At 34.2% G+C, this 11,543-nt stretch overlaps 4 protein-coding genes across 5 annotated transcripts in view; 3 read left to right on the forward strand and 1 right to left on the reverse strand.

Moving 5' to 3' along the window:
* The first annotated feature begins 353 nt into the window (after window positions 1–353).
* On the forward strand, window positions 354–2,702 carry Prosalpha3 (Proteasome alpha3 subunit). The gene is made up of 6 exons (XM_053758949.2): window positions 354–494; window positions 608–650; window positions 730–1,059; window positions 1,336–1,466; window positions 1,834–1,957; window positions 2,490–2,702. The coding sequence occupies exons 1-6, from the start codon at window positions 492–494 to the stop codon at window positions 2,630–2,632; spliced, it is 774 nt and encodes a 257-aa protein (XP_053614924.1). The 5' UTR covers window positions 354–491; the 3' UTR covers window positions 2,633–2,702.
* Window positions 2,703–3,807: 1,105 nt separating this feature from the next.
* Window positions 3,808–7,119, forward strand: Use1 (Unconventional SNARE in the ER 1). 2 transcript variants are annotated; one of them, XM_053759151.2, is made up of 7 exons: window positions 3,808–4,148; window positions 4,625–4,721; window positions 4,958–5,084; window positions 5,353–5,558; window positions 6,041–6,182; window positions 6,770–6,819; window positions 6,990–7,119. In XM_053759151.2, exons 1-6 carry the CDS (start codon window positions 3,958–3,960, stop codon window positions 6,817–6,819), a joined length of 813 nt encoding a protein of 270 aa, XP_053615126.1. In that variant the 5' UTR covers window positions 3,808–3,957; the 3' UTR covers window positions 6,990–7,119. The 2 variants fall into 2 exon arrangements, with proteins under 2 accessions (XP_053615126.1, XP_053615125.1); XM_053759150.2 differs by lacking the exon at window positions 6,990–7,119 and having other exon boundaries at window positions 6,770–6,916.
* Window positions 6,990–11,543, forward strand: part of LOC128677958 (tripartite motif-containing protein 2-like) — a 30,329-nt gene continuing 25,775 nt past the window's right edge. Inside the window, exon 1 of the mRNA XM_053759142.1 lies at window positions 6,990–7,119. The gene's annotated coding sequence lies outside the window, so the exon portion shown is untranslated. The remainder of the gene's footprint in view (window positions 7,120–11,543) is intronic.
* Window positions 7,157–11,286, reverse strand: LOC128677960 (peptidyl-alpha-hydroxyglycine alpha-amidating lyase 2-like). The gene is made up of 5 exons (XM_053759145.2): window positions 10,750–11,286; window positions 10,527–10,672; window positions 10,246–10,444; window positions 9,154–9,669; window positions 7,157–8,774 (listed from the first exon to the last, which is right to left on the reverse strand). The coding sequence occupies exons 1-5, from the start codon at window positions 10,879–10,881 to the stop codon at window positions 8,655–8,657; spliced, it is 1,113 nt and encodes a 370-aa protein (XP_053615120.1). The 5' UTR covers window positions 10,882–11,286; the 3' UTR covers window positions 7,157–8,654.

Here is an 11,543-nt window from a genome sequence, read left to right on the forward strand (position 1 = left end):
AGTGTGAGTAAATAAATAATATCTTTCCTTATTGATTTGAGGTAATGGATCAAGGTCGTGTATTACCATGGAATTAGTTGGTACTCATTGTACGAAGTACTTATTATATCCTTGTGTATTACATTTGTCTTGATTTGTACAATGCTTTTTTTACTATTATGTTTGAGGAAATAATGTTTTTTCTTTATTTCTTCTCTCATGTTAAGGTAGATAATAAAATATTTATTTCGGTTCGCCAAAAATATAAAACAAAGACACGCACAGACATAGCATGACTGATTTCTCTTTCTTTTTTTTTAATCATTGGCTGTTTATGTTTTGATTCCATATGCTGACAATGACATTTCAATTTTAAAAAGAATAGTAGGTAGGTAATCATCAAAAGTTTACTGTCATTCGTTGAATTCGGCAAGTTATTATCATTAGAAATAATAAAAATATTGCTGAAATTTACACAATAACCTGAAAAATCTTCAATTTACACCTTAATCATGGTAAGTAACAAAAGTTTATTAGACAAGTCTTACAAATATTATAGATTGTAGGTTATAAAGTTCTTGCTTGGTCATTGAGAAGCATAACAAGATATTTTTTCTGTTTCTTTCAGGCCCGGCGTTATGATACCCGTACTACAATATTTTCACCAGAAGGTAAAAAAGCATTCATTCAATTTTAATGCATTCTATTTTGAGATTGGTACATACCATTCATGTTATACCTTCGTTACAGGTCGTCTTTACCAAGTGGAATATGCTATGGAAGCTATAAGTCATGCTGGCACATCCCTTGGAATCTTGGCTACTGATGGGATCCTTCTAGCAGCTGAACGTAGAAATACGAATAAGCTACTTGATGAAGTGTTTTTCTCTGAGAAGATCTACAAATTAAATGATGACATGGTCTGCTCAGTAGCTGGTATCACGTCTGACGCTAATGTTCTTACCAACGAACTCAGATTGATTGCTCAGAGGTACCTGCTGCAGTATGGAGAATCAATTCCATGTGAACAACTTGTATCTTGGCTCTGTGATGTAAAACAAGCTTACACTCAGTATGGAGGTAAGTATTTTATATAAATAAAAAAACTGGTAACATTACTTAAAAGATATGTATGAGAGGAATAGTCAACCGTGTGCTTGTTGTGGTGTCCTCAATGAGTAATATGTAATAATATCATATTTGGTGTGGAGATAGTTGGAGAAGTAGAGACACAGGATACTTGACAATGGCTGAGCAGTGAGCAGCATCCTCAAGCTTGTAGGAAATAAAGTGAAAATCATTACTATGGCCACTAGGTCATTGTAATGATTTTAACATTTACTTGTATGTTGTCAGGAAAGCGTCCATTTGGTGTATCAATTCTTTACATGGGTTGGGACAAACACTATGGATACCAATTGTACCAATCTGATCCCAGTGGTAACTATGGAGGGTGGAAGGCAACTTGCATTGGAAATAACAGTGCTGTAAGTAATATTCTATAAATTAAAATAGGACTTAAATAAAATTTATAATTTGTAACCACAAATGGTGATTACAAATACTTAATTTGCAGCATATATAGTGTTTACTTTATGAATGTAATATCACATTATAGTTGCTATATTATAAGATAGACAATAGCATTCCCAAAATCCCTACTTGACATTATTCCCTTCGCAAGAAGGGAATATTGTCAAGTAGGCAGCCTGTTGTAAAATCACATCTGAATCTTTTAGGTTTATTTTTTATTCTGAGACCTTCACGGCATCACAGCCCCAGACACAACCAAGAACATGTGGAGAGCACAGGTGCTATTTTCTACTAAATAACTTAATTCATATTATATTACAGGCTGCTGTATCAAGTCTGAAACAAGAGTACAAGGAGAATGAAACAACACTAGCTGAAGCACAAGCTCTGGCCATTAAAGTGCTGAGCAAGACATTGGACATGACTAAATTAACCCCAGAAAAAGGTAAAATTATACAACATCAATTGACATAGGCATAATAATTATTTTTGTCCAAAACTGCCAGACTTGTTACATCTGGATGTTTATTTATATATGTATTTATTATAAAATATATAGTATCGTTGATTTAGTATCCCATAACACAAGTCTCGAACTTACTTTGGGACTAGCTCAATCTGTGTGATTTGTCCCAATATATTTATTATTATTATTATCTAAAATTATAAACATCAAACAACATTACTAGGCCCATGGAATTACTAGGTTCTCACAAAGTACTTATGAAATCCGTGGTTAGGCCCTAGTGCATTGCCAATTTCATGATGCAACTCTGAGGTATATCAAAACAGTATTAATTCTGACAAACGAAGAGTCCACCCATACATAGCATATGCCATGTTGTTGTCAATGTGTCAGGCTCTTAAAGTTGGTATTAGGTATCTATGTACATGTGTTTATATAGAAGAACATGAACACTTCTTCACTGTCTTCATTAAAAATAGTGACTCACAGTATAACAGAAATTATTTTGCAGTTGAAATGGCAACCCTGACTCGCAAGGACAACAAGACTATAATCCGCGTTCTAACAAGCCCTGAGGTTGAAAAACTCATTGCTGCCTTTGAGAAGAGCGAAGCTGAGGCTGAAGCTGCCAAAAAGCAACCACCAAAGTCGTAATTCTCATTTTGTACTGTTTGCATTAAGTATTCTTTTATTTGCATATTAAATATTTTACATGGTAACACTGTTTGTGTGTTTTATTTCATATGATCGTAATTTAATCAAGATTATAATTTCATAAAATTATTGTGCTTACAAATATTTAAAAAATGCAAAAGATTCTCAGGATTCTTTTCTAATCTATTCCATTATTTGGTTTATGGATTATAATCCCCGATTTGGAATAGCCCGGGTATTTGTTTTCTTTTTTCATTTGTTAGTTTCGCTCTCATTATCAAGTTCTCAACCATAGGTAGAAAAGGCCAAGCGCGCTTGGTAATGTCTGTCATTAAATATGTCATTAGTTAATAGCCTATGTGACTCCTGAAGGTATCGCCTATTTCTACGGCAATATTAATCAAAATAGACAGAGCCCCGCGCGTGGGTTCTCACGATAAGGGGTTGACAAGGGTTGTACATTGCGTTGTAAAATACAATAGGGAATATTACTGCACATTTATCGACTAAAACGTTTATTTTAGAGTACTTTATTAATCTTTTCATTATGTAAGTATTCGTTTGTGAAAATATACAACAATGTAGCATATTCGAGTGCCGAAATATTGGGAAAAATCGATTTCCATAAGATAAAGAAACTTCGAAAATTATGGAATAAATCTCACGCTGTAAAATTTTCGAGCCACTAATTGGTCGTAAATAAGCTCGGAACACTTCACACGTGAAGACTTTTTTTTTTTTTTTTATTTATTTATTAACATTTCTTACATCTAACATATTGGACTTCATACAGGTAAGATCTTCAAAGTCAAGTTTATATCACTTTGTGACCACAGTTGACCAAGTAATGCAAACCTAAAATAGTGTTATTATTTTCAGGATAATCCACGAACTCCTTCCTTTTCCGTGGTGCGAGTTTTTAAACTCGCACCACGGATTGCGTAGAAGGTATTTTTGGTCGTAAATCTGCAACAATATTGAAAATTGGCACTTTTTGCATCCATTGGCAATGTTTGTGTACCAGTAGAACCATCTACGTTGAGATATGCGCAATATATTGGCTATAGATTTAAAAGGCATTGTGCCTCTTTATACCTTTATCACTAAATTCCTTAAACCTTTTTTTAATAAAAAAAATATTTGACATTTAATCGGTGACGTAGTTGACAGTTGACTGATAGAAAATTACTGATGTTGTGTGATGTGATTTGATTTAGTGGCGGAGCGGATTGTTTTCTTTGAGATTTAATTGACTTGATACATACGTAGATGTTTATAATTTCATAATACTTATCATACTAAAGGACGTAGAATATTTCTGCGACATGGCCGTGGAAAAACCTAAACTTAGCACGGCCACCGTTCCCAAAAGGTCGCGTTTGGAAATGAATGTTCGATTGTTGTTAAATAAATGCGAATTTATAGCTAAACAAGAGCCTGTTGATGGGAATTGGAGGCTCAAAAAGTACGTGGAGTCCTTGAATGAAATGATATCAGAATTAAAAACTGGTCCTGAGTGAGTACTTATTTTCAATATGTTGGTGGTATTTATAGTTTTACAACCATTATCCACAGAATATAGTACGATTTAGTTATTCAACATTAAAAACAAAAATGTTTCCCATCACATTATCTAGCTTTCAATACAATACAATACTCTGAATTGCACCAAAAGCGAAATTTACAAAAAAATACAAATATAAAATAAAATAAAAGGCGGAGTTATCGCTAAAGCAATCTCTTCCAGTCAACCTTGGGGTGGGAGGAAACAATAATGAAGAGAGGCATTGGCACAGTAATTAAAATAAATTATCTTTCCATCTTATAAGCAGGATTAAAAACTTGTGGTCATATTCTTTATACTTAGTATAGTCAAGATAACATCACCTACTCAAAGTTTTATTAATTCCCTACTAATTCCTTCACATAGCCAACCCAGGGTAACTAAAATAAATTGTAACTAAAAATTAAGAATAAAAAAATTGTTTACAGTAAACCATCTAAAGATGTTCTTGCCACCTACACCAAGCGAGCTTCTTTCCTGAAAGGATTAATTCAAACTGCTTCTCTACATAGCCCCATTGAAAAGGTAATTTAGTATCTTACATCTGAAGTTTTGTTATTGGAATGCATACAAATAAGGAGATAAGTATAAGCCATAAATTTAAGGAATAACTTTTGTTTTTATTAATTTTGTTAAATTCCTAAATGTTTAAAACATTATAACTAAACATCTCAGTTTCAGTCAAATGACTATAGTTTGATGGGACACTAAATATTTACATTCTGTCCATTCTAACCACAGCATTATATCCAACATTTCAGCTAGAAGCTGTACAGCAGCTATCTCACGGAGCTGCAACCATGTGTGTGGATGCAGCAGCTCAGGAGATACATCAGAAGACAGTTGTCAAGTATGGTGATGAACTGCGCTCAGAATTGTTTGGCATAGGTAAGCTTTTGTTCCTAATGCTTATGTCAACAAGCTTGATATTTATTAGCTGCTCCCTAGTTCTCTTCTCCTGTGAGATTTTCACTCTTTCTTATTGAGTGTATTATTGCTAAGTTAGATTTTATTCAAGTCGCCTAAAGACATGTGACATGAGTACAACCACCTAATGGCAAATAATTGCATGCAAATTAGTAAACTAAATATTGAGTAATAGTAAATGGGGCTAGAGTACAGATTACAAAAAAAATGTTATGAAATACTTTTCCAGATGACACTGATGAAGCACTTCGCAAGCGCAACATAATCAAAGCTCCTAACTTTACAAGCAACAGCAGCAGCCAAGAAGACATTGACTCCTTGCTCAAGTATCACCAGAACATGCAGGAGAAAGTTGCCGAGAATATGGTCATGCTGACTAAGAGTTTGAAAGAGCAATCCCAGATTGCAAGCACTATTATCAGGGGAGATACTGAGGTATGTAATGAGAAATCCATAAATATCCATATCCATAGACATAACATGAGAAATCCATGTTATAAATGTGAACGTCTGAATGCCAATGGTCTGACAACTAGGGATATCAACGTTTGAATTAGGGACAAAAAATAGGACTCTGGACTCAGACGCTCCACACACAATAGTGTGGCACTACAGCCCCAAATACACCAGTTGAACAGTCAAAGATGAGAGTGAGAATCCTTAATATTATATATGCGAAATTTTGTGAGTTTGTTATTCATTCACAAATTGTTATGAAAGGTACACGGGTAGAATATAACTTTTATCCCGAAATTCCCACGGGAGCGACGCCCTGGGGGGCAGCAAAAACAACAAAAACAAAACAACAAAAAGATCTCTATGACGCCACAGATGCCTGCATCAGTGGCGTTGTAATGGTCAATTGGATGCTGACGACCGCGCGAGACGAATGCCAAAATGAAAAAATTGTTTTTCAGGCATTGAAGAAATCGTCAGACCTGACAGATCGTAATCTGATGTCACTGAACAAAGAGTCGAGCCGCCTGCAGGAGCACAGCAAGAGCGCATGGAAATGCTGGCTTTGGCTCATGTTGGCCGTGGTCATGGCCATATTCATCAGTAAGTCTCTCCTCTGCCTTTTGTGTGTAGCACTTTTATTTTCAAAAAAGGGTACTACATATTTTTTATCAAATATACACGGTATCTATGCTTTTTGACAAAAAATATGTTGTTAATATAATAGTAGTCATTGCAGAGGATTTTATGGATCATATAAAACTACTTTCTTGATTGATTCTGATTATACTTGATTAAGATAAAAGATTTGTATTTTTGTTTTTTTTTTGTTTGAAATAAATAAACTCAAAATCTTTTGCCGATTTGCTGAAATATGGTAAATAATAAAATAAAATAAAATAAAATAAAAATCATTTATTTTCAGACCATAGATCCATAGTTTGTTAGTAACAATAAGACTTATAGACTATGTTAGTAGGTATAATAAACACAAGAGGTTTATCCTGGACAGACAGGCTCACTGATACCTTGTAAAGATAGACGAAACGTTCAGGAGTAACATGAACTTCTTTTTCATATAAAATTAATTAGGCCCCTACTAAAACCGTCACATTCAAGAATTTATCACTTCATGCATAAATTATTCTATTCTAAATGTCATATAAATTTTACATTTCGTTTTGTTTTAGATATGGTCCTGTTTATGAAGGTGATGAAGAAGAGGAAATATGAAGAATAAGTGAGTAATTTATTTGAAATAATTTTACGGATTTATTAATTTAATATTTGTATTTAAGTATTCAAGATATGTGCAATAAATCTTATGAATCAATGAATATTTATTTATGTGTAACTGTATGTACTAAAAAGACTTACCTGAAAACTATTCATCGGCGATATTATTTACAGACAGGCAGTACTTACATATTTTATTAAAAGAGTGATGAATTAAAAGTAGGTGCCCAAGGCTTCAGTGCTCAGCGACTAAGGAAACATAGAGAAAGAGAGGGTAAAGAGAGAGAAAAGCACGAATCCAGAGGTAATATATTTAGGGTTATGTAAACAAAACTCTCTAATAGCAGTATATATATATTTTTTAATTTTTACAGAATATCTTTTCATTCTACTTGTATTGAAATAAACGTACCAAATCTAATTTGGTCCATATTTTGAAATATTAAATTAGGACTTCAACCCATAGAAATGAAGATGTTCTAAAAAGATACTTATATGAAAAAAGTTTCTCTACATAAAATGTTAGAATAAAAAAAACTTCTACTCCAATTCTTGTAAACATTAATTACATTAACATTTTTAAATGTATCTACATAACTGATTATAATAATGAATAAAAAATTATCCTTTCGTTGTAATTTCTCGGGTTTGAAACCTCAAAAAATAAACTCTTCTTACAAACGAAATGGTATAATATTCTCTTCTTCACACATTTCATTGACTCAATTTATGTGCGTGATTATATTGGACCTTATTTGCCAATATCAAATCTCATTATATTTATTATAAATACATTTGTATATTATGGTTTGTGAATGATTATTATTGATGCGGTGAAAAAATTACAGAAATATTTGTTTAAACATATATAGATAGATATATGTAGAAACTATTTGATATATTACTATATAGGTCTTAGAGCCATGCCTCATTGCTGAGTCGTGCTCCGTTGTTTTCAATAATAGGTTTTGACATTGACGTGCGTTGATATATGTCGAAACTTCATACAATTTCTGCGTTGTCTGCCGATAGACGTGTGACTGAGCAATGGGGCATGGCTCTTCTTAGATAAGCAGATAGGGCTACAGTTATTTAAATACTTTTCATACAAGAAGCGAAACAACAGTTTAACTATTAATGTTTGGCTAATCTCGAAGGTAAAGAGAATGAATATTTTCTTCTATTTAGGAATTTTAGCGGGAAATTCGAGTATATGAAAGCATAGGTATATTCTTTTTTTCTAAATACATAACTTTACTGTGAGATATATCTTATATAGAATTTTTCTATTTAAATGTATACAATCGACTGTGTATATTTATTTTAATAAAATTGATTAAGATTTCAATTTCTTATTAAAATATACACAATCTTCAGATATATATAAATTCATGTATTATGTCAAATTATGTTCAGCTAGCGTATTTTTCAATAAATTGTTCACCCATTTATATCCCTAAACAAACAATATAGAAACCTTTATTAAAAGTCATGCCATAACAAAGATTCAACCTAGCTCTTAAAGTCTCTATTATAATACAGTGATATTAAATGTATCACATCAAACATCTTTAAACAGAGAGCTTATTGTGGGTTCAACATTCGCATTTCACTATCGAACCCGCTCGCGGTGACATGCAGTCAACCCAATCACATTGCGGTAAACAACTACAAAGCAACATTGCTCACAATCAAACCAATCACATGATTAGATGCGTCTCACTGCGAAGACTCATTAGTAAAATGTGAATTGCTCACCCACACTAAGCACTAAGAAGTGAATCATATTCACGTCTGAAATTAAAGCGTTTTTCTAAGAAGCCCTATTGTTTTTAATGTCTACTTTTTGTCGTATACGTCTGTTAGCTCGAACTTCCAGATCTTGTTGGGACCTATTTCCGTGACGTAGAGGTGGGAGCCGTTTCTTGTGACAGCCAACGAGTGGGGGTTGGTGAAGCCCTGTAATTTAAAAACGTTATATTATTCCTACCTGCCTATAAATACCAATACTTATCTTAAGAATTATTAGGTAATAATTCATAAACTCCTTTATTCAACCACTGGTCCATGGAATAATGTCAAACTGGGTTATAATAATATACAAATCTAAGAACACAAGTTATTGATAACCTTTACACCTATGTTAATATTGATTTCACACTAAATAATTATTCAATACTTTCAGTAACAATAGTAATCTATGGTAGAAACAATTAATTGACCTTTACTTCGTCTTCGGAACTCGTTAACATTCTTAAATTAAACACGACAGTAAATGTTACTAATAAGTACTATGGGCTTATATGATTTTTAAACTACTTTTCATGATCATACTCACTGTAGTAGGCTCCCAAGTGTCCATAATGTTTCCATACACAGCGTTGACAGTGAATCCTCTGACTGCGATATTCTGAGCAGTAGGTCCATTCACAGCATAGATCATATCCCCATGAGACGCCACAGCAAAGACTCTTCCTAGAGTAGGGTCCTGAATAACAGTTGCTGGTTCAAACATCTTGATGTAGCTCTTCAAACCAGCCTTCGGGCAAACAATTCTCATGTTTTCTCTATCAGCGACGCACACCATATCCAAATGCTCCAGTAACGTTACGCTGTGTGGAAGGTTTAGGGTCAAAGTGTCAGAAAATGATGGAATGGCAAGTAGGAGTTTGCCGGCTGCGTTGAATTTCAGGATTTGGTTGTTGCAATATCCGTCGGCGACGAAAACTTCCCCAGTGGTCGCTACGGCTACGGAGGTGGGCATACAAAGCAACACTCGACGCCTGTATGGGAAGCCGGCTGTGAAAGCCTCTCCGATTGTTAGGCTGGGGTACTTGTGGTTGTTGGGTATATACTGGAACAGGGTAGAAAGGGTATGAAAAATGTATCATTTAGTATATCATGCCTATATCATAATGGTATATAACCTATATCTAATTGAAACAGATTTTCTTTGTCGATTTATACTTCGGTTTTTTTCATATAAATTATAGTCTTATCATGATATCGTTTTACTCCTTTATAACTAAACTGTTTTCTGCAGCTCCATCCGTGGTAGATCGCGGAGCCATTACCTAACTATATTCCAAATTTCATCAAAATCGAATCGCGTATTTTCGTCATATCGGATAGTGTGACGCACAGACAGACTTTCGCATTTATAATATTAGTATGGATTACAGACAACAGATATAAATCTTCAAAATCTCGCGTTGTTAAGGCTGACACATATAACTTCAGCAATGCAATCTAACGCATTCACTTAACGGCCACAGCACGCACTTACTCAATCTGATGCTTATCTATCACCCGTTATATTAGAGCGATAGCACAACGTAATAAATAGCGCTACTAGCGAGCGATGAAATAACTTCAGCCAGTTGTTAACCTTATTGCTTGTATGTTAAGGGTGAAAATTTGAATAAATTACCTTGAAAACTTGATGCTTAGCCACATCCGTGACCCATACGTTGTCGTGATGATCGACGGTCAGACCATGCGGCATGTAAAATGCATAAGCTCCCCAACTATGAAGGACTGATCCTGACTGAGGATCTAGGACTAGAATCGTGTCTTCAATAATAGGACCTTTATCCAAGTTCTGGTAAACATTTGATTCATTGAAGGTGCTGAGAAACAAAACCTTTGTTTAATCACACTTTAGTTATTAATTTCTTTTACTTAATTATTATTTATTTTTTACTTACATACCTTTCATCCCAAACTCTTTCAGCCCTGTGGAATATTACCGGTTGACCCAAAGAATTAATAGATACTGCAGTTATTTGTCCTACATTTAACGACTGTTGTGGCCAATCCTTCACCTCTTGGGGTCGTAACACTATTTCGTCTTTGGGCTGTAAAATATAATTGTTAATTACTCTCAGCAAATATTCTCTAAGAATGCCCACGTATGCGTTTGAATGTTACTTACCAGATGTAGATCCAAATTCTTGAGCAAATCATCGTTGCTGCCATAACTAAAGTAATCGAAATTTTCTCTCACAGTTTCTGGCTCACAGTGAATACCAGAGACGGCTAATGCGAAAAATAAAATCGCCAACATTTTGGGATATTTGTTGTGAAGTGAATGTGACTATTGTTGAAATGAATGTTGCGGTGCTAAAACTTTATTGATCCCTGGTTAACGCGAGAGCACGCATGCGCTCTCCTACAACTTCAACACTACATCCTATTCCCAAGGTCAGAACGGGGAAGGTACAAATCAGAACATAAATAAGTAAACATAGTTTATTCTCAATTGGCTTATAAGTATCAACAAAACTGCACACATTAATTTTTAGACATGTGAATAAAATCTTAGGCTACGAGTATATACGAAAATAGAAGATGTAATCTCATTTCTTTTACTACTGCATCAGTCTCAAATTAGAATCGTTGTTGAATATTGGCACATCCAGATAGTACATCGTCAGTAGTACTTAATTTTCTCGTGTGGACTTTCTTTTTTCATTTTCGTCACTGTCCACGCCATTCCGAATTGGGTTGATCCCAGATGTACCCAGTCTCAGTCATAGAACACACGGCATTGTAGTAACGCCCAGGGCTTCGGCAATAGGACCAAGATGGACATTTACACCTAAACAATATTTGAAACTCCTCCTTACATACTTCGTTCCACCAACATGTTCTCTGAAACGTAAATCGTCCTTAATGTTAGTGTATACAGATTTTCTTTTTATACAGGGAATGTAAATGCTCCAAATA

This window comes from Plodia interpunctella, chromosome 18 (genome assembly GCF_027563975.2).
Source record: "Plodia interpunctella isolate USDA-ARS_2022_Savannah chromosome 18, ilPloInte3.2, whole genome shotgun sequence".
NCBI classification, from domain to species: Eukaryota; Metazoa; Arthropoda; class Insecta; order Lepidoptera; family Pyralidae; genus Plodia; species Plodia interpunctella.